Here is a 22,500-nt window from a genome sequence, read left to right on the forward strand (position 1 = left end):
TATGTTGATATTTTTGGTTATATTATGATTACTACTACTTGTTTTTTTTTTTTTTTTTTTTTTTTTTTTTTTTATTATAATGGAATTGGGTTTGGAGTGTTCGGGTTATGCCATGATGTGTTGAAGTTGATTATTAATTGGTCTCTGTTATTTAATTTGTATATTGTTTCATTCCTTTCGATCTTCTTTATTAAAATGAATTTCTCTATTTTAATTAAGTTGGTTAGTTCTTTTTCAATTAATGTTGGATCAAATGAGGGTGGAGATTTAGATTCGTCTTGATTGAATAGTTTGTGACAAATTATTCTCCATAGTTGATGTATAATTATGCCGATTAAATTTGGGTAGATTCTTTCTTTTTTATTTGTTTTGCTAATATCTAGTGAATTGAGATCCCAATTTCTGATCTTGAAGAATGAGAGATTGTTGAATGTTGAAATTATTATGTTTTCTATTTCTTTTACTTGCATACAGTCTATAAAAAGGTGAGTGTATGGGTCACGGATTATATTGTTACAGATTTTGCATGGTACGTTACGTTCATAGTTGATTCCAGGAAGTGACCTTGAGAAAAATCTGAATAGTGTATTTCTACCTTTTTGATGTGATATGTGGTTGATATGTTGGAAGATGGATGGTATGTTGATGTTATTTATTGAAATTAGATTTTTTTGTCCATCTGTTTTTCTTATTGATTTGTATTTGTGAGTGATTAACATGTTATAGATTTCTTTAAGTTGAAGTGGCTTTTTGTTTTGACCTTTGATACAATCAGGTAGTGATTTTAGTTTATTGTGTTGATTAAAAATTAATAAAATTTCGCCCAACGGGGGGCTCGAACCCCCGACCACCAGATTAAGAGTCTGGCGCTCTACCGACTGAGCTAGCCGGGCACTTTGGTAAAAAAAATTTAATTAAGAAACAAAACATTTTAAAAGATGACCCTGTAAAAAAAACTAAAAATAAAATGAGATCTAACATCTCAAGGAGAAGCAACTAATAATTGCGTTATCCAATTCAAAAAAAAAAAAAACATTTTAAAAGACAAAAAAAAACAAACAACAACAACAATCTCTTTTTTTGATTATTTCATTTTTCATATAAAAAAGACTTAAAAAACAAATAAATAAATAAATAAACTATTTTAAAAAGCCATCTTTTTACTTTATTGTAATTTATTATTTGATTATTTCATTTTTCATATAAAAAAGACTTAAAAAAAAAAAAAAAAAAAAAAAAAAAAAAAAAAAACCTGGGAAATCAGAAAATTTCCAGATTTTTAACTTTTTAAAGAAAAATAAAAAAAATAGAAAGAAAATAAGATGAAAATCACAAACAACACCACAAATATTAAGCAACACAAATGCCTACAAAAAATAAGCGAAATTGTGGATAAAACTCAATTAAAAAAAAAACAATTCAAATACGTCATAAACATCAATCACGAACCAGACGATAAAATAAAAAAAGATTTAGAAAAAAGTTTGGACAAAAAAGATGTTTTAATCAAAAGTAATAATACAATTCAAAATTCGAAACAAAAAAAAAAAAAAAAAAAAAAAAAAAAAAAAAAAAGGTAAACCAACCCCTCTTTTAGAGACCCTGTAAAAAAAAAAAAATAAAATAAAATGAGATCTAGCATCTCAAGGAGAAGCAAATAATAATTGCGTTATCCAATTCAAAAAAAAAAAAAAACATTTTAAAAGAATTCATTTTAAAATTTACAAGGAAAATTGTAAATTTATTGATTATTTTAACAAATATTTTTAATTAAGTTTTAATTAATCTAGTTTTATAATACCTAAAACAATTAATTGATAAAATAATTTCATAAAAGTATTTCTAAATTTTTCACCAAACCAACCAACTTCATTGGCATGCATTCTTTCAGTACTACTTCTACTAAAACCAACAGCTTTGAAACCTCTTGATAACATTTCATTTTCATAGGATGATAATGATTCTATAATTGGTAAACCATTGATAAATATTTTTGTTAATGCATTACCAAGCTCCAATGCATCTTTAATTGCAGTATTACCACCCATACCAGCATGAGAAGTCATTGCATGAACACTATCACCGAGTAGGGTTACTCTTGAAGTTTTAAAATTTAAAATTGGTGATGCTTGAGTTAGAGGAGTTGCATGTGAGTCTAGTAAATGTTGAGGTCCAAGATAATCATTTAATAACTTTAATACCATTGGATGATAATTTTTAGTATCACGCCTAATTAAATTTAATAAATCTTGGCGAGTCGTTGGAATTGGATCATTTGTAACATCCTTTGGTCTCCATTCATAGCTTATCAATAGAATCTCTGTATGATGTTGATTCTCCTCAATAACTCGTTCAATATTATCAACATCTTCAATACCTAAACTAATTGCATGTTGAATATTCTTTGTTCTACCAAAAATAATAGTATTTCTAAAATTACCCAAAGTTTTCAAAATTGTTGAATTTTCATCACCCTGAAAGATTACATCTAAAATATCATTTGTTACATTTGGTACCAATGCTTGAATTCTAAATACATTTACATCTGCAAATTTAAAATTTGGTAATTTAAAATCACGTACACATGATCTTACACCATCAGCACCAATTAAAATTTCACCTTTTTCAATTGTACCATCTTCAAATGTTGCTATCACTTCACCATTTACATCATCCTCTATATATGATTGTAATCTTTTACCAAACTCAACATCAATACCTTCCATTAAAATTGATCTTAATTCTGAACGATTTACAGTTCCACCAGATTTAAATTTTAATAAAATTTCAAGGTTACGATCTGCAACTGCAAATTCACCATCTTTAAATAATTGTTTAATTTTTTCAAATTTCTCTTCACATAATGATGATTTTAATGATTCAATACCAATCTTATTTAATCCAATTAAATAACCTTGAATTCTTGATTTTTCACTTGTATCTCTTTCAAATATTTTAAATTTAATATTTTCTCTTTTTAATATATTTGCTAATACTAATCCACCTAAACCGCCACCAATAATTAAAACTTTAATTTTTTCAATTCCTCTAAATAATAAAAAAAATTAATATATATTAATATATTTTAAAAATTTTAAAAAAATATGTTTAACTAATTTATTACTCTTTCATTATTTTTTTTCAATCTAATTATAAAAAATAACTACATTTGCTATGGAAAAAAAAAAAAAAAAAAAAAAAATTTATAATTGTATTTTATACCTTTGCTATAAAAAATAAAGTTGATACCTAATTATTATGATGATCAATCTTAATTTTAGTTAAGGTTTTTCTTTAATCCCGATACGCAATTATTTTTCATTAAAAATAAAAAAAAATTTTGAATTTTCAAGAGGATGAAATTTTAAAAAAAATGTTATGAATAAAAAATTTAAATTAAAAAAAAAAAATCTAAAAATAACACATAAGCAAAAATATTTTTTTTTTTTTTTTTTTTTTTTTTTATATTAAAATATTAAAATATTTATTTAAAAATTGTTTAGTATTATAGTTATTTTCTAAATTTACATAATTATATGCAGATGGTGTTGTTGATAATAATGAAGTGAAATCTTTTAATTGAATTTCTCTATCTTTTTTACTATTATTAAAATATATAATATAAAAACAATCATTTTCAAATAAATAATAACCTTTATCAAATAATTTAAATAAACTTATTGGTGGTATTGATAAAGATGATGATGATGATGATGAAGAAGTTGATTGAATTGATGATGATAAATATTTACAATTTAAAATTGAAATTAATTGGTCATTTGATAAAATTAAATTTCTATTAAAATGGCAAATCGCTTGAAAAATCGATTGATTATTTTGTTTTTGTTCATAAATAAATGAACCATCAATTAATCTTCTAACTCTATACTCTTTTTGATTGAAATTTACAATTGAATTTGAATTTGAATTTGAATTTGTATTATTTATTAATAATTCAATTGGTTGAAAACAAGAATTTACATTTAACCCTACATCAACGAAATAATCATTTCCATCTTTCCATTGAATAATATTTGAAAAGTGTATAATACCATTTGAATTTAAAACTGTTTTAACTAATTGAACTTTAATACCAATTTCATTTAAAAATAACCCAAAAACTATATTTAAATGTGACGAATTACCACCATTACCATCAATTATAATTTTTTTAATTATTTCTTTAATACTTGAAAAACTTTCACCATCATTATTATAATTATTATTTATATAATTATCATCATCAATTTGATTTTGATTTTGTTGTTCTTGTTGTTGTTCTTGTTGATTTTGTTGATTATTATAATTATTATCAAATTTATTTATTAATGGTATTTGTTGACAAAATAATAATTGGAGTTTTGAAATTTCACTTAATGATCTAATTTTAAAATGTTGAAATTCATTTTCATTACAATTTACCATCACTCTTTTTAAAAATTGAATTTTAAAATTAAAACTAAATTTATTTTTTAAAGAACTGTAAAACATTTTTATATTAATTTTTATTTTTTTATTATTATTATAATATTGTATTATATATATATATATTTTTTTTTTTTTTTTTTTTATAATAATAATTTTAATCTAAATGATTAAATAATTAATTTTGATAATAAAAAAAAAAAATTTAAAAAAAATAAAAAAATAAATTTAAATTTAATCATTTAAATTTGGAAAAAAAAAAAAATAATAATAAATATATATGCATTTATATTTATATAAAGAAATAATATTAAACTAGTAAAATACTTTACCCGTTTTTTTTTTTTTTTTTTTTTTTTTTTTTTTTTTTTTTTTTTTTTTTTCAATTGGGTGTATATACTTGTAAAAAATAGAATAAATATTACAGATATATTAACACTTTTATATCATATATGTGTGGTGTGTGGTGTTTTTTGTAAAAAACAATTGATTATATATTTATTTATTTTTCTTTGTGGGGTTGTTCAAAAAAGAAAAAAAAAGAAAAAAAAAAAATAAAAAAAAAAAAACGGGTAAAGTAAAATAAGCAAACATATAAAACTAATATGTTTTTAATTTTAAATTTATTAATCTATTTTTATTTATTTGTTTTTATTTATCTTCTATAAAATTGGTATTATATTTTTACTTCTTTTTTTTTTTTTTTATTTTTGTTCTATAAATTTTTTTTTTTTTATTTTTATTTTTTTCAATAACTTTTGTTATTAAGATACTGGATAACCATGATAATTTTGATTATTTAAATTATTAAGTTGATTTTGGTTATGAATAATATTGTTTTTTAATTGAGTTATTGATTCATCTACCAATTGTTGTTGATGAGATAATTGTTGTTGATGCTGTTGTTGCTTTAATAGTTCAGCAGTATTTGAAATTGATAATGGAATGATATGATCAAGTTCTTGACGTTTTGGAATACCATTTGAAGATGATAATGGGGTGTCGACACCACCATCACCACCACTACTATTATTGTTGTTATGAGTATTTTGTGCTACATTATCAGCTCCAACATCACCATCCATAGCATTATCATCATTTGAACTTATCATAAAAGTTGATGATGGTATAATTGTATTTGATTCTCTAATAAAATGATGGTGATGTGATGAACCATTAATTAATGGAGTTGAATGATTTTCTTCATCATCATTTGCGCCACCACCACTACCACTACCACTACCCTTACCTTTTTTATTAAGTAATATTCCTCCATTATTATTATTATTATTATTATTAAATTCTTCATTATTGCTTCCACTACCACCATTTGCTTCAATATCATCATTACAATTATTATTTTTATTAGCACCACCACTACCACTACCACCAGTAATTTCATTTAAATCAACCTCAACATTTTCAAATGGAACGAATGGAGAACCAACTCTACTTGATAAACCACCATTTTCTCTATAAGATTTCAAATTGATTCTCATTACTAATCCGAAAATGATAGCTTGACAAATTGGAACTACGACATAAGTTGAAAAGGACATATAATCGAATGGAACATGGAATACTAAACTAAGTATGGAAAATACACCACCAAAGAAATCCATTACAACAAAAATCATACTAAGTCCAACCTTTTCTTGATAAACTTCTAAAATTTGTGGAAAGAATCCAACTGCCATTAAACCTGTTGCTGCAATGGTCAATATTAATTGTAAAACAAAGGAATTGGTATGCTTTGCATTCAAAATTGAATAGAGTGAAATAATTGTTGCAATCGTTACTAAAACACATAATCCTATTGTAAATAATAATCTTTTTAAATTATATTTTCTTTTTTTAAAAAAAAATAAAAAAATCAATTGTTAATTAAAATAAATAAATGAAAAATAGGGGTGGTAAATATACAAACTTACTTTTGATAAAATAAATGTTGCATGACAATTACTAAACTGAAAAGAGAAAAACATGAAATTTGAACTACAAGTGCTGGTGGTTCTCTATTAAAAACTAAATTTGTACCTAAAATAACACCACATGCATACCAACATCCAAAACATGTTGGTGATACACCCTTGGTTGATTTTCTTTTGTAATTTAAGTGAACTTTTATATTAAAAAAAAAAAAAAAAAAAAAAAAATTAGTGGTTTTTTTTTTATTTTTTTATTTTTTTTTGGTGGGGTGGAAGGGGAGTATTTATAAATAATTTAAAATTTAAAACTTACTTTGAGGAACTAATTGAACTGACCAGAGTATAGTACCTACAATTCCAAAAAGATTTGAGAGAATTTTATTTTCCATTTTTTATTTTTTTTATTTATTTTTTGTGTAGGTGTGTGATTTTGGTGAATGAATTTAATTAAATGACTGAATCAAAATGTGGATGATGTCAATTTTTTTTTTTTTTTTTTTTTGATTTTTTTTTTTTGATTTTGATTTTTTTTAGATTTTTTAAGATTTTTTAAGATTTTTTTTTATTATTATTGTGAAAGTCTTGAAATGGGAAGAAAAAAAAGTGATGGTGCGTGGTCTGGTAATCTTTTGAGTTAATTATTATTATAATTTAATATATATAAAAAAAAAAAAATTATTTTATTTTTTTTTAAAAAAAGTGATTTTTTTTTTTTAGGAAAAAAAAAAAAAAAAAAAGTGAAGGTAGTAGTGGTGATAAAATTTAATGCTATTATATAAATATATTTTAAATATTGTGTTTAATCACACTCTTTTGGGATAAAAGTAGAAATATCACAATCAATAATAAATCTAATTTGTGGAATTGTATAGATAAGAGGGATGATTGTATATGTCGCCAGTTTTATAATATATATAAAAACTAGTTTTATTTAGTTTAAAATGATATAATATTTGGGTTTATAATATTTGTTTTAATAATATTATAATAATAATATAATTATCTATTTATTTATTATAATTTATTGATTTTATTTATTTGTATAAAAAATAATTTTTTTTTTTTTTTTAATGATAATGACAAGAATTAATAAAAATGACGTTTTTATATGAAAAAAAAAACCAAAAAAAAAAAAAAAAAAATGTCCAAAAAAAAAAAAAAAAAAAAAAAAAAAAAATTTAAAAAAAAATATATTTTTCACCAGGTTTCACCAAGATATTTAAATAATAAAAAAAAAAAGATAACAATTAGCGGGTAATATATTTAAAAAAAAAAAGAAAAAAGAAAAAAAAAAGAAAAAGAAATTTAAAAATAAAAAAAATAAATAAAAAAAAAAAAAGTAGATTTAATAAAATAAAAAAAAATAAAAAAAAAAATAAAAAAATGTGTGATGATTTGAAATAAATTTTTATTTTTATTTATTTATTTTTATTTTATTTTTATTTAATTGAAATTTTATTATAAAACCATTATAATAACATTTATTTGAATTTGTAGTATTTTTGTTTTTATATTATATTAAAATTTCATTTTAATTTTTTTTTTTTATTATTACTATTTTAATTCGACATCATAGATTTAACTGATAAAATCAAGATATTTTTTATATTATTATTATATTATTTTTCTTATTATATTATTTTATTTTATTTTATTTTATTTTATTTTATTTTATTTTATTTTTTAATTTTTTTTTTTTTTTATTATTATTATAATTTCTTATAATTTCCAAAATTAATTTCATTTTCTAATTCTTTTAAATCTTCAGTATAATTTATCCAAACATAGCCTAATAAATCAGAAGGTAAATCATAATTTTGAGATTTACCATTATATGGAACCGATAAATAAATTACATTTGATCTACCGAATTTTCCAATTAAATAACCAAATTCGAAAACTACATTTAATCTTGGATATGCAATTTCAACATAATCAGAATTTGAATCTTTTTTAGTAAAAGCTTTATTATCGGGTGACATTATTACAATACCAAATTTACAATTTGAAATTTCTTTCTCTAATTTTTCAATTATTGTTTGACCATTATTTGGTTTTTCAAATAATAAAATTGGTTCAAATCCCATTTCAAATAAAAATTTTGAAACTTTTTCTCTTACAATATTATTATGACCATGAACAATGAAAACTTTTATTCTTTCATTATTCCCATTACTAATACTATTATTATTATAATTATTATTATTATTATTATTAATAACACTACTATTTGTGTTTACTGTTGATACACTATTATTATTATTATTATTATTATTTGGTATTATGTCAATTGATTTTATAATATTACTACTATTATTTAATGATATAAAAAAAATTAAAAAATAAAATAAAACTAATAGTCTAAAAATATACTTCATTATTTAATATTAAAAAATTATGAAAAATAAGAATAATAAGAACAATAAGAAAAAAAAAAAAAAAAAAAAAAATTTTTTAATTTTAATCAAAGGGTTAAATGGTGGAAATAAATAAAAAAAAAAAAAAAAAAAAATTAAATTTAAAAATTAAAACTTAAAAATAAAATGATGACTGTTTTAAAACAGTATTTTTGTAAATTTTTAAGAATGATTCGGGAAAAAAAAAAAAAAAAAAGATATTTTTATTTTATTTTTATTTTATTTTTATTTTATATTACATTGGAAATTGATTAAAAAACTATTACTCTATATTTAATATATTATTATTATTATTACATGTTATTATAATTATTATTTATTTTTATTTTTTTAACTTTTCTTTTCTGAAGAAGCAAATATTGTACTTTTTCTAGGAGGTGGTGGATTTGATTGACTTGGAGATGATTTATTTGTAATTTTACTATTATTTTTAGTTGATGTTGTTGTTGTACTTTGTGATTTTTTATGATTTTGTGAAGAAGCAGAAGTTGTTGAAGTTGATAAAGAAGTTGAAGATGAAGAAGTTAAATTTGAAAAGAATCCTTTACTACCACTGCTGCTGCTTTCAATAGCAGGTCTTAATGATAATACACTTGGTAAATCATCTGCTACTATGTTGTTATTATTGTTATTATTATTTTCATTATTATCTAAATCTTTCCAATCAGAAGTTGCTTTTGTCATTAATAAAGTTTTAATAAATTTCTCTTTATCAATATTTTTTAATTGAACGAAATAAATTGATTTCTCCATAAATAGTAATATTGAATTTGTTAGATTGAAAATATCTAAAACGTCAATAACTCTAATTTTACTTGATAATGAAACATCAATGATATTCCAAATTCTATTATTTGATTTCAAACCACTTAGTATTGATTTTTGAGCCTTTTGTAATAACACTAAACAATCATTAAACGAATAGAATATTGTCTCTTTTGAAACTTTAAATTCATCTGGAAATACCCATTGTTCAGTCAATTCATCACTTGATGATTTACCACCTGATCTATATTTCTTTAATCTCTTTAATAATGAATCCTCTTCTTTTAATGGATAAATTGAATGTATAAAAAATTCACCATCTAAAATATATTTTCTACCATTTTCATGAATATTCTAATAATAAAGTGTGTGTGTGAGTGTGTGTGAGCAGCTATGTATATACATAAATATATATACATATAAGTTAATTTAATAATACTTACAACTTTATCAATTATTGTTTCTTGAAGTTGTTGAGTTTTAATTTGATTATCATCATCTCTTTTTGCTTCATTAATGAAAGAAGTAACTTCTTTAATACCTTTTAAACATTTATTTAATAATTTTACATTTGCATGATTTGGAGGTGTCTGTTTAATTAATTCACTCAATAATAAAACATAACGTGGTAAACGTTGAACTGGCATAATCAATATTGAATTCAAATCAAGTCCATTACATCTACTATCATTTCTACATTTTTCTAAAAAATTTGAAAAATCTTTTTTCTTTCTTAATCTCGCTAATAATGTCACTGATGCATCATATCCAATAATATAATTACTATACATTTTAAAATTTTCTTGCTATTTTTAAAAAATAAAAAAAAAAAAAAAAAAAAGGGGACAGGGGTAGAGCGAAGGAGTTAATAATAATAATAATAATATTTATTTATTTATTTGATATATATATATATATAATAAACTTACATTTTTATTAAAAATATTTGTAATTGCAACAGTTGATTCCAATGAGGTGATTTCTTTTAATTTTTGAGGTTTTGAATTTGGTGATGAGAAAGTGGTTGTAGTGGTGGTAACTGTTGATAATCTATTTTGATTGGTTGTAGTTACTGTTGTTTTAGTTAGAGAATTGGGAGGTAAGATATCATTTGACCAACTGAAAGAGTTATAACAAATGGCTAACTCTGTAAAGAATTCAACATGAAATTTTAATAAATCTTCAGTTAAGAAAATTGATTTAATATGTTCTTCTTTTATTAATGACTTATGTTGATTTCTTAATGGGTCAATATAAACCTCTTGAATCGCTGATAAATAAGTTACATAAGATTTCTCAGTTTGTATAATTTCTTCTAATATTAATTCTCTCTTTTTTTTAGTTGATTCATCTTCATCATTTTTACTATTACTACCACCACCACTATTTGATGATGTTGTAGAATTATTATTACCCATTTTTTGTATTTGAATAAAAAAAAAAAAAGTGGGAAAATAAAAAAATAAAAAAATAAAAAAATAAAAAAAAAGAATAAAAAAAAAAATCTGAAAAAAAAAAAAAAAAAAATTTAAAAAAATAAAACAAAATAAAAAATCAGATTTTTTTTTCAAATAAAAGAAACTTTTTTTTATTTGCACCATCAAACCTAAAAAGGTTAAAGGGTTAGAAGGTTTACACCAATATTTTTTTTTTTTTTTATTTTTTTTTATTTTTTTTTTTTTTTTTATTTTTTTTTTTTTTAATTTTTTTTTTTTTTATTTTTTTTTTTTTTAATCAATTTTGTTGTGTTGTTAGGGTCCTTGGAAAAAAAAAAAATGAGTCGAAACCGCCACCACCACCCAGATTCTACTGAAAAACTTTTTCAATATGATAACTTAATGGAATTTGAATTTGGGAATGATTGTACAGCAGAATGTGTCAAGGAAGTAGTGGAAAGACTTGAAATGTATAAAACTGCATCAATACTTTATCAATCACTCAAAGTAAACTAAGATGGTACCTTACCTCTTTTTCAACTTAGAGATGTGTTAAACTACAAAAGTGGTAATGATCATTTAGTTCAAAACAAAAATATTCAAGATCTCTTTACAGTCAATATTTTGGATCTTAATTTTCCTGGTACAAGAAAAAGAACAGATATCAGGCCAACAAAAAAAGAAGAAAATTAATAATAATAAAAAAAATATATATATTTTTTAAAAGATTATTACACAAACCTACTACTGGTCGACCATGGCCTCAAATCACTTCAGGTTACATAAATAAACATATAAATAAATAAATAATTTAATTCATTGTTGAAATATAAATTTCTTTATTATTATCATTTATTAAGTTGAAATTTGAAAAGCATAATTTTAATATTGATTTGGAATAAACTCAAATTCATTTTTAATTTGTTTTTAAGTGATCAAAAGCAAACAAAAAATTGCTTAAACTGAAGTGATTAAAAAAAAAAAAAAAAAATTTTAAAAGTAATAATGTATTGATATTATAATTTTATTATGTTATGATTGTGGTGATGTTGTCTTGGTTGGGCTCTCACAGCCAATACTCATTTTATTCGATTACAAACAAATTAAAAATATAATAGTCATATCTGATTTTTTTTTCAAAATAAAAGAAGTTTTTTTTTTTATTTGCACAGTCAAACCTAAAAAGGTTAAAGGGGTTAGAAGGTTTATGGTATTTTTTTTTATTTTTTTAATTTTTTTAATTTTTTTTATTAATTTTTTTTTTTTTTTAATCAATTTTATTGTGTTATTAAGAAAAAGGGTCCTAAGAAAAAAAAAAAAAAAATTAAAAAATAAAAAAAATAAAAATAAAAAAAAAAAAAAAAAAAGAAAAAAACAAAAAACAAAAAATAAAAAACAGAAAAAAAAGAAAAAAAAAAAAATAAAAAAAAAAAAAATTTAAGAATGATACTATTATTAATATTATTGATTTAGTTACTTGATTTTTTTTTTTTTTTTTATTTTATTTTTTTTTTTTTCTCCGGTTTTAAAAATAGTTCCTTTTTTTTTATTTTTGTAAAAAACAACTGGAAAAAATTTGATCGAAGAGTTATTAACAATCACAAAAATTTGAAAAAAAATTTAAAATTAAAAAAAAATTAAAAAAAAAAAAAAAAAGAAAAAAACCCCATTTTTAAAAATTTTTTTTTTTTTTCAACAAAATTTTTTTTTTAAAAAAAAAAAGTTATTATAATTAAAAAAGAAAAAAAAAGAAAATATTAAAAAAAATATATATATATATATTTTATATTTATTTATATTTATTTTTTTATTTATTTTTTTTTTCCAAAAATATATTTCTATATTTAATCTGTTTTTTTTTTTTTTCTTGGGAAAATAAAAAAAAATAGAAAAAAAAAAATAGAAAAAAAAAAAAAAAAAAAAAAAAAATCAAATCAAATCAAATCACACACAACACACATACACACATATATTTAAATAAATTGTAATAGTAAATATTAGTAAAATAAATAAATAATAATAATAATAATAATAATTGTAAAAAATTGAAATTTAATTATAATTTTTTTTTTTTTTTTATTTATTTTTTTTAAAAAGATAAATTAAAAAAAGAAAAAAAAAAAAAAAAAAATGTCACAAAAACAAAAACCAATTAGATTTCAAGATTATCAATTCACAGCAACCAAAGATGAAGCATATGGTAGATCGGATAGATATGTAAAACAATTTTTAAATAAAAATTTATTAAAGAAAAAGGATGGAACATTGGGAACTGCTGAAGAGCTATTAACATTGATTCAACAATCCAATATAAATGTTGTGACAGCATCAACGGGTGGAGCAGCAATGGGTGCAATGTTAAATCATACCGTATCAACCATTAATCTAACTGGTAGTGGTAGTGTACCAACCTATAATCCATCAGATAATAGAAATAGTGGATCACATGTAATAACAAGTACAAATAGTGTAATTAGTAATTCAAGTATAAGTAGTACTGGTGTAATAAATAATAATATAAATAATAATAGTAATATAAATAGTAATACAGGAACGACGACAACAACAATATCATTACCAAATAATACAGAAATAAAAACAGCATTAGTTTCAACTGGTAGTCAAAATGCATCCGATACAGCACAGATTGATATAGAATTTCATTTATCGTATACACAATTGGTGACATTACCACCAAGTATATTTAGTTTAATTTGGATTCAAAAGTTGGTATTGACTCATCATAATATAAAAACATTGAGTGAAGATATTGGAAAGTTACAACAACTTCAAGTGTTGGTATTGGAGAATAATAGATTGATCAATTTACCTCAATCAATTGGTGACTTGGTAAATTTGAAGAGATTAGAAGTCGATAACAATCATTTGGTATCACTATGTTCATTGGAGCGATTGTCAAAACTTGAAGTCCTCTCTGTAAATAATAATAAATTAACCCTATTGCCAACTTCTATCGCTTCCCTCTCTAGTTTGAAAACTTTAAATATTAAATCAAATCCAATCATTACACCACCATCAACTGTTGTCTCTAAAGGTTTAAAAGATATTGTATCATTTCTTCGTGAATTAGAAACTGGTGCTAGACCATGTTTAAGATCAAAATTGGTAGTTTTAGGTGATCGTAAGTGTTTTTTCGTAAAAATAAATATTAATTTAAATCAAATGATAATTGATAATATATTAATATATGTATTTTTTAATAAAAAAAGCTGGAGTTGGTAAAACATCAGTTGTACAATGTATGAAAGGTAAAAAGAAAAAAACAAATGTAACAAGTAGTAGTATAAATATTGGTGGATCAAGTGGATCAGAAGTTGGAATTGAAATTGATCAATATGATTTTGATGTTGTATTTGATGAAGATGATAAAAAGAGAAGAGTGATAACCTTATCAACATGGGATATCGCTAATCAAGATGTTTACTTTGCAAGTAGTCAATTGTTTGATTCAGAGAGATCAGTGTATATAGTGGTATTCAATTTGAACAATGATGATTTCTCTGCCATAGAATATTGGTTACATTGTATCATGAGTACATCACCAAATTCACCGATTGTATTGGTGGGTACACATATTGATGCATTTGAAAATTTAAATGTTGTCAATGCGGTATTGGAGAGTGTTGCCTCGAGATTTCAAAAGAGATTCACAAATATTCAAGCCATCATCTCGGTTTCATGTACCACCGGTTACGATGTCGACAAGTTACGTCAACTCATTGAGGACATCATAAAGACTCAACCTTATCTCAAAGAGAAAGTCCCAAGTAGTTTCTTTACACTCGAGGAGGCATTGATCGAGGTGAAAAAGAAAAGAATTCCACCAGTGATGATGTGGCAAGAATATATCAACCTAGCAAACATTTGTAATCTTAAAGACTCTGTTCAAATTCAACGTGCCACGGAATTCCTTCACAATATTGGCTCCATCGTTTATTTCAATGATTTAAATTCATCAACTGTTGGTAAAATGGTGATTTTGGATCAACAATGGATCATCAATTGTATGTCCTCTTTAATCACCTCAAAGTTACTCATAAACAATTGTAATGGTATCGTTAGACAATCCGATTTGGAATTGGTTTGGAAAGCTCCAACTTATCCTGAACATCTTCATCCAGCTTTACTCTCTATCATGCAAGCATTTGAAATTTGTCGTTCATTATCACCATCGGATCTTGTACGTCCAGAGGAGGTCAATGAAAAAGAGGTCATGGGTGATCGTAATTTAGTACCAAATCTATTATCTGACAATACAAACATTGTAGCTCAATGGGATGATTTCATCGATCCTGATACAATCTTATTGAATAGACAATATCATTTACCATTTTTACCAGAGAAATTCTTTGGAAAGTTAATCATTCATCTTATGAATTTTACTAAAGTTGAAAGTTGTCAAAAACGTGCCGTTATCTTAAGAAATCAAGATAATCATGAAGCTTTAATTGAATTGAAAACAATTAAAGATAATAAAGATGGTACTTTTAAAAAGATTCTAACTGTTGATGTTCGTGGTCTAGTTTCACCAGTTAGTTTATTACGTATTGTAACTGATACAATTGAATCTTTATTTTCACAATGGTACAAATTAGATATTAAAAGGTAAAAATTTAATTAATTAAAAATAATAATTTTTTTTATTTAATTATTAACATTTTTTTTTTTTTATTTTTTTAATATAGATATATAAGTTGTTATGAATGTGCAATTTTATATGATAGAAATCCAACATTATTTACAATTGAAGAATGTGAACTTGCAGTAATTGATGGTAAAACAGTTTTAACATGTAATCAAAAGAGTGATTCAGATAGAGTTTCAACATCACATAGATTGAAATTGGATATATTGGCACCAGATATTTCAATGGTAGATATACCAATACCAAGATTTAATTTAAGCGAAGTAAAGATCAATAAAGAGGTTGGTCGTGGTGCATTTGGTATTGTTTATGAAGCGGAATGGATGAGTGAATGGATAGCATTGAAAAAGTTATTATTACCTTCATCAACCGATACAACCAATCTCAATGGTAATGGCGAAGTTATGGTCTACGATGATCCAGATCAATTGATTGAAGATCGTTTACGTGTATTTAGAGAGTTTAGACATGAGGTTTACTATATGAGTGGACTCAATCATCCAAATGTTATGAAAATCAGCGGTTTTTGTATTCAACCTTTATGTATGGCATTAGAGTATGTTCGTTATGGTTCATTGTATAGTTTACTCTCAAATTCAAGTATAGAAATTAGTTGGGGACTACGTTTACAAATTGCTAGTGAAATCGCCAAAGGTATGCAACATCTTCATTCTCATAATCCACCCGTCATTCATAGAGATCTAAAGAGTCCAAATATACTCTTGAATGGTATTACCGAGGGTCAAAACTCAGTGGCCACAATCATTGATTTCGGTACAAGTACTGCTTTGTATGGTGGTGCCGCTTTAATTCGTTGTGTTGATCAACCACTTTGGTTGGGTCCAGAGGTTTTGGCAGGCACTGCCTATAGTGAACCATCAGATGTTTACTCTTTTGGTATCATACTTTGGGAATTGTATACACGTGCTCATCCATTTGATGAGTTTCAATTTGGTCAATGGATGAGTAAATTGGAAGATGAAATCATTAGAGGTTTACGTCCAACTATTCCACCAACTTGTCCACCAGAATATGTAGAATTAATTCAATCATGTTGGACTCATGAACCAAATAGTCGTCCAACTTTTACAAGTATTGTCGAAATTTTAGGTCAAATTAAAAAGAAATTTGCTCCTTTACCATTTACTCATCCACCACATATTAGAAATATGATGAGAAAATCAAGATCTTCTTCAATTTCTGAAGCAATGTTACCTTCAAATTTATTACATTTAAATTTAAATGGTATTAATAATAATAATAATAATAGCAATAATAATAATAATAGCATACCAGTTACAACTATAAGTTTAACATCAAGTGGTACATCACCAACAAATTCACCAGTTGGTGGATTATTATCACAAAGTTTAACTCAACCAATAACTTCAGGTGGTAGTACAAGTGGAATTTTATCAACATCAGTTAATAGAGATAATTCATCATTGGTATCAGCATCATCATTAGGTAATAATACATCAACATCATCATTGGCTTCATTGGTATCAAATAATAGTGGTTTACATCATTCACCATCAGCTTCAGATGGATTAAATGATTATTATGGTGCGGATAATAATAACAATAATAATGATAGTACAATGGATTTCTTCCAAGATATTTTCACAGAGGAAGAGAATGAACAACCTTATCCATTTGCAGATGATGATCAACAAAAAGGTATACTCTTTGGTTTCGATGAAGAACAAACCAATCCAAGTGCATCATCCGTTAGTATTATCATTGCTGCAACGATGGCAAAAATGATTGAAATGATGACTAAAGGTGAAAGTTCAGCTACATTAAAGAGTGAACATATCTCCACAAGAAGAAGATCAGATACAGCGGGTAAAAATGGTGTACCACCACATTGGAGAAATTCAGTTCCATTATCAACAAACTCCTCCACCACTTTGGATGAAACTTTTATCGATGATTTCATCTATGTTTATCGTTCATTCACAACACCAAGAAATATTTTCAAATTATTGGTTCGTAGATTCTTTGGACCAAGACATACAGATAAAGTTGATACATTTACAATTAAGAAATTTGAACAAAAGAAAGCTGCAATTCGTCAAGGTATTGCAGTTTTCTTAAGAAAATGGGTGGCCGATATTACAGAGTTGGAATTTAGACAAGAGGAGTTTTGGTTATATCATAATACCGTGGCTTTCACTAAACAATTCATTGCATCTGAATTCCCAACTATTGCAACTCAAATCTATGGTACATTAACAACCCATGAGGATGAAGTAAATTTAACCAATCAAAGATTCCTTCAAATTGCTTTTAGCGAAAGTGAAATTCAAATTGATCGTGCAATGTCTTCAATGCAATTAACAACACCAAAACCATTTAGAAGTCAAAAGAATTTAGCGAATAGTTATAACTCTCAAAGTGGTGGCGGTGATTCTTCATTCTATTATCAACCATCATCAAATGATGTATCAAGAGTATTTTTAAATCTTGCAACTGGTATGAGAGATCCATTATTAGGTATAACGGTTAAAGAAAAAAAATTCAAAAAAGATAAAGTTTCAACACTTTGTTGTAGTGGTTCAGAGATTATAGATTGGATTACCAAATGTATGCCAATTAAAAGAGAAGAAGCATCCATTTTAGTTTTGGATATGTTGATGAAACAATTCTTTATTCAAATTTCAGATGATGGTATACCCATTTCAAATCAAAAAGGTACCAATCCAACCTTTTCAGATTCACCAACCTCATTCTATATGTTTTTAGAGGACGATCCAGAATTGATTGCTCGTCAATACACTTTCCTTGAATTGAAATATCTTCAAAATATTCATCCAAGAGAATTGTTGGGTTTCTCTGTTGGTTTGGTAATGCCAAATGAAAATGAAAAGGATCCTGAGAAATGGAGACAATCAAATTTCCCACATATCTATGATTATTTTAGATGGTTCAATAAGATGACAATGTTAGTTAGTACAGAAATTTTAAGACAAAGAGATATTAAACAACGTGCTTCAATCATTGAAAAGTATATCTCTATCGCATTGGAGTATCTTAGTCTTTGGAATTTCAATGGTATCATGCAAGTATTAAGTTCACTCCATAGTGAACCAATTTCAAGACTCTCTGCAACTTGGGCAAAAGTTTCTCAGAGATCAATGGATTGTTTCTATGAACTCTCACGTCTTATGTTACCCGAATCCAATTATTTACCACTTCGTACGGCTTTAGCCTCACAAAAACCAAACACTATCATTCAAGCCTCACCACTCTATCCAAATATCTCCGCCTATATGGTACATACCGTTTGTCCTACCATTCCATTCCTTGGGGCTTTAATAGCTGATCTCTCTCAAACTTGTACAGAGAATCCAACATTCATTAGTAGTGGCGGTGAAAAGATGATCAATATTCTTCGTGTTAAACGTCTCTCTAAAAAGATGAAAATGTTCAAAGAATACAAAGAGATGCCAACTCAATACCTTCCTGCATTGACAACCATTCCACTCCAATACTATGAACATTATGTAAATGATTTGAAAGCATTGGATAGTTTACAAATTGATCGTCTATCTGATATCGAAAGAAAACTTGAAATCATCTGTGAAAAGAATGGCACAACCAATGATGACAAAGAGAAAGGTGATGAGAATGGTGGTGGTTTGACTAGTAGTAATTTCTTTGGTAATGGTTCCGATGAATTAACTGAACGTGATTGGACTATCCTCTTAACAAATGCTTCTGTCATCGCCTATAATCGTGGTGATGTCGTCATGGAAGAGAATGCTATAAACACTCATCTCTATCGTATAAAGAGTGGTGCTATCTCTGTTGAAAAGAAAGATAAAGAAGGTATCAATTGTAAGGTCGCTACGATGTTTGCTCCAAAGATGTTTGGTGAAATGTCTTTCCTTGGTAATAAAACAACTGCTCGTTTAACCGTTGATGAAGAATCTGATCTCTACGTTATGGATATTCCTTTCTTAAATAATCTATTCAATGGTCATCCACGTTTAGGTGCTAAATTCTATAAGATTATGGCAAATCAATTGGCAATTAGATTAAAGAATTTACCATGGTCAAAACCAAAAAATACAACTGGTGGTAGTAGTAGTAGTAATCAATCTGCTGGTCCAGATAATATTTTAGGTACAACTCCAACTGGTATTAGTAGTAGTGGCGGTGGTTTAACTTCATTATTAAATCAAAACCTTTCATCCATTATGTCATTATCAAATAGTAATACACCACCAGCATCACCAAGAGTAATGACTACACCAACATTACCATCTCCACCAGCTCCATTACAATCTCCACCAACCAGTGGTATTAGTTCACCAACAACAACAACATCAACAACAACTGATCAACAAAAAATTAATAATACAATTTTCCAAAATGTACATCCAACAATTAATGTTCATCGTACATCTTCATCAGCAAATTTAGTTTCTCCACATGGACGTCCATCAAATTCAGGTTTCGGTCATTCAAGTGGTGGTGAAAGAACCATTAATAAAGATCCACATCAAAGAGATAGTGGTAGTATGGATAAACCAATTCTATCACTTGGAAGTGGTGGTACACCTCGTGGTGATGGTGCTCGTAGTGGATCCATTAGTTATTTAGGTCGTACTCAAACCTCAACTTCACCATTGAATGAAGGTTTAAGCGGAGGTCAACAACCAGTTATGAAAAAGAATGATCAAGAGTTTTGTCAAAGATTTGCATTGGTCGATGAAATTGTCATTAAAGATTATCCATGTTCATTAAACCGTTCCGGTAGATTGTATATCTCTCAACAACATGTTTGTTTCTACAGTAAATTCTTTGGTTATAAAACTAAAAAGGTAATTCCATTCAAAAATATTGACAAACTAATTTGTATCAATGTCAATCAAATAGAACTCACTCGTCTTAAAAACACCGTACCAAGTAATTATCGTTTAACTTTCCAAACTGGCAAAGATCGTGAAGATGCTTTCAGTATGATTCATATCCTTTGGGATTCATCAAAAGTCTCCAATTCCTCCTCTGATGAAATCAAAAATAAATTGGCTGCCGAAAGAAAGAAAGTCAATAATCTTACACTCAAAACTCGTTCCAATAAAAACAAAGGCGATGAACTCACCAAAGAGGATTGGGAATTAATCGGTTGTGAAGGTTCACGTTCCTCCACTTTCAAAAAGGATGAAGTAATCATTCGTGAAGGTGAACGTATGCAAAAGATTTTCCAAATTGGTAAAGGTGTTTGTCGTATTGAAAAATCAGTACCTGTTGCTCCTGGCTCTTCTGAAATGAAAAAAGTTGTACTTGGAACAATGAAACAAGATGATACCTTTGGTGAAATCACTTACCTCTTAAATGGTGAAACCACTGCTGATGTCATTGCTGACACTGATCAAACCGAGGTTTATACAATCGAAGGTCAATTTGTAAATATTTTATTCGATTTAAATCCTGCTTTAGCTTCAAAATGGTTTAAATATTTAGCCACTGCTTTAAACAAAACTTTAATTGAAAGAGAATCACAACTTTATGCTTAAAAAAAAAAAAAAAAAAAAAAAAAAAAAAAAAACATTAGTTTATAGTAAATAATAATTAATTACATTAATTAAAACTGTATATATAAATATAAAATTTAATATATTCATTTAAAGAAAATAAATAAATAAATAAAATAAATAAAAAAAAAAAAATTAGTAAAATTACAAATCAATTTAATAAAATCCATAAATTTTAATTCTTAGGAATCAATTTTATTAATATTTTCTTTATTTTATTTTATTTTTTTTTTTTAAAAGAATCTTTTTAATAATAATTAAAAGTGATGTTTAACTTTAATGATTTACTATTCTTGTAACTTTTAGTATTTCTAGAAAGGAGTTTATCTATAATTCATAGGTTTACAAAAATTTAAAATAAACTTTAATGATTTACTTTTAAATTTTTGTAATCTTGATAAACCAAATACAATACCAGCAACAAAAAAATATTGAAAACCTATGAATCTATTGATGTATTTTATTTTATTTATTGATGTTGTTGCTCATCTTTAGAATAATTTAATATAATCTTATTGAGAATAACAATAATAACAATAATAATATTTAAACATATGTTGATAAATCTGTTAAAGTAATAAAAGGGTCTCTAAAAATATTAACTTTTCCAGAAACTTCCAGTGATGCTTCAGATGTTACAACTCGAACAAATGCTAAAGAATCTAAAGAAAAACCTAAAATTTTTTTAAAATTATTACCTAAAATTTCCATTATTTGATTTGCTTTTAAACTTTTTTCAAGCGAATTAAATTTTGGATTGACATTATTGCAATGTGAAATTATTCTATACATTGTTTTTGAAGGAACTTTTAAAGTAAGAAGTTGTAATGATTGATCATTTTCTTCTTTTTTTTTAATTCTGCCCATAGTAGGACCAAAAGAATATATAAATTCGAATTGTTTCATTGAGATTTTTGATGTATTTTCTCTCTTTCTTTTTTGATCGTTTTTATTATTTAGTTCTTTATCTTCTTCATCTTCCTCATCATCTGAACACTTATCTTCAGAAACTTCAATGTTTGATAAATTCTCTTCCTTATCAATTTCTTCTTCTTTATCAGTTTCTTCTTCTTCTTCCTCCTCTCCTTTTTCTTCTTTTTCTTCATCATCTTCATCATCTTCTTGATTAGCATAATGCTCATAATCATCAATATCATACTCTTGATCGATATATCGAATTTTTTTATGTTTTTCATCATTAATTATTTTCTTTGGTGTTGTATTTTTTGTTTCTGTTGATGTTGTTAATCTATTAAAAAATTTATCAGAATTTCTAGTCATCCAAAGTAACATTAATGAATAAATATATGAAGGTTG

General features: G+C 24.9%; 9 protein-coding genes and 1 non-coding gene across 10 annotated transcripts in view; 2 read left to right on the forward strand and 8 right to left on the reverse strand.

Moving 5' to 3' along the window:
* Positions 1–74: 74 nt before the first annotated feature.
* DDB_G0291069 (hypothetical protein) lies at positions 75–719 on the reverse strand (the record flags this gene model as incomplete). Its single annotated transcript, XM_630317.1, has 1 exon — positions 75–719. The coding sequence occupies one exon, from the start codon at positions 717–719 to the stop codon at positions 75–77; it is 645 nt and encodes a 214-aa protein (XP_635409.1).
* Positions 720–820: 101 nt separating this feature from the next.
* tRNA-Lys-CUU-7 lies at positions 821–893 on the reverse strand. The gene has a single exon. It is a non-coding gene; the product is annotated as a tRNA-Lys (tRNA).
* An 888-nt stretch (positions 894–1,781) lies between these two features.
* On the reverse strand, positions 1,782–3,132 carry DDB_G0291071 (hypothetical protein; the record flags this gene model as incomplete). Its single annotated transcript, XM_630318.1, has 2 exons — positions 1,782–3,048; positions 3,125–3,132. The coding sequence occupies 2 exons, from the start codon at positions 3,130–3,132 to the stop codon at positions 1,782–1,784; spliced, it is 1,275 nt and encodes a 424-aa protein (XP_635410.1).
* A 330-nt stretch (positions 3,133–3,462) lies between these two features.
* DDB_G0291073 (hypothetical protein) lies at positions 3,463–4,425 on the reverse strand (the record flags this gene model as incomplete). Its single annotated transcript, XM_630319.1, has 1 exon — positions 3,463–4,425. One exon carries the CDS (start codon positions 4,423–4,425, stop codon positions 3,463–3,465), a length of 963 nt encoding a protein of 320 aa, XP_635411.1.
* A 764-nt stretch (positions 4,426–5,189) lies between these two features.
* Positions 5,190–6,742, reverse strand: DDB_G0291107 (hypothetical protein; the record flags this gene model as incomplete). Its single annotated transcript, XM_630296.1, has 3 exons — positions 5,190–6,273; positions 6,357–6,546; positions 6,667–6,742. The coding sequence occupies 3 exons, from the start codon at positions 6,740–6,742 to the stop codon at positions 5,190–5,192; spliced, it is 1,350 nt and encodes a 449-aa protein (XP_635388.1).
* Positions 6,743–8,062: 1,320 nt separating this feature from the next.
* On the reverse strand, positions 8,063–8,731 carry DDB_G0291083 (hypothetical protein; the record flags this gene model as incomplete). Its single annotated transcript, XM_630297.1, has 2 exons — positions 8,063–8,663; positions 8,727–8,731. The coding sequence occupies 2 exons, from the start codon at positions 8,729–8,731 to the stop codon at positions 8,063–8,065; spliced, it is 606 nt and encodes a 201-aa protein (XP_635389.1).
* A 369-nt stretch (positions 8,732–9,100) lies between these two features.
* gxcE (RhoGEF domain-containing protein) lies at positions 9,101–10,953 on the reverse strand (the record flags this gene model as incomplete). The annotated part of the gene is made up of 3 exons (XM_630298.1): positions 9,101–9,889; positions 9,979–10,341; positions 10,465–10,953. 3 exons carry the CDS (start codon positions 10,951–10,953, stop codon positions 9,101–9,103), a joined length of 1,641 nt encoding a protein of 546 aa, XP_635390.1.
* A 357-nt stretch (positions 10,954–11,310) lies between these two features.
* Positions 11,311–11,487, forward strand: DDB_G0291087 (hypothetical protein; the record flags this gene model as incomplete). Its single annotated transcript, XM_630299.1, has 1 exon — positions 11,311–11,487. The coding sequence occupies one exon, from the start codon at positions 11,311–11,313 to the stop codon at positions 11,485–11,487; it is 177 nt and encodes a 58-aa protein (XP_635391.1).
* Positions 11,488–13,101: 1,614 nt separating this feature from the next.
* gbpC (RasGEF domain-containing protein) lies at positions 13,102–21,165 on the forward strand (the record flags this gene model as incomplete). Its single annotated transcript, XM_630300.1, has 3 exons — positions 13,102–14,113; positions 14,202–15,597; positions 15,678–21,165. 3 exons carry the CDS (start codon positions 13,102–13,104, stop codon positions 21,163–21,165), a joined length of 7,896 nt encoding a protein of 2,631 aa, XP_635392.1.
* A 564-nt stretch (positions 21,166–21,729) lies between these two features.
* Positions 21,730–22,500, reverse strand: part of DDB_G0291109 (hypothetical protein) — a gene marked incomplete at both ends in the record, with an annotated part of 1,450 nt that continues 679 nt past the window's right edge. Inside the window, one exon of the mRNA XM_630301.1 lies at positions 21,730–22,500. This exon is cut by the window's right edge and continues 206 nt beyond it. Coding sequence (XP_635393.1) covers positions 21,730–22,500 — 771 coding nt within the window.

The sequence above is a fragment of the Dictyostelium discoideum genome (genome assembly GCF_000004695.1).
Source record: "Dictyostelium discoideum AX4 chromosome 5 chromosome, whole genome shotgun sequence".
Taxonomy (NCBI): domain Eukaryota; phylum Evosea; class Eumycetozoa; order Dictyosteliales; family Dictyosteliaceae; genus Dictyostelium; species Dictyostelium discoideum.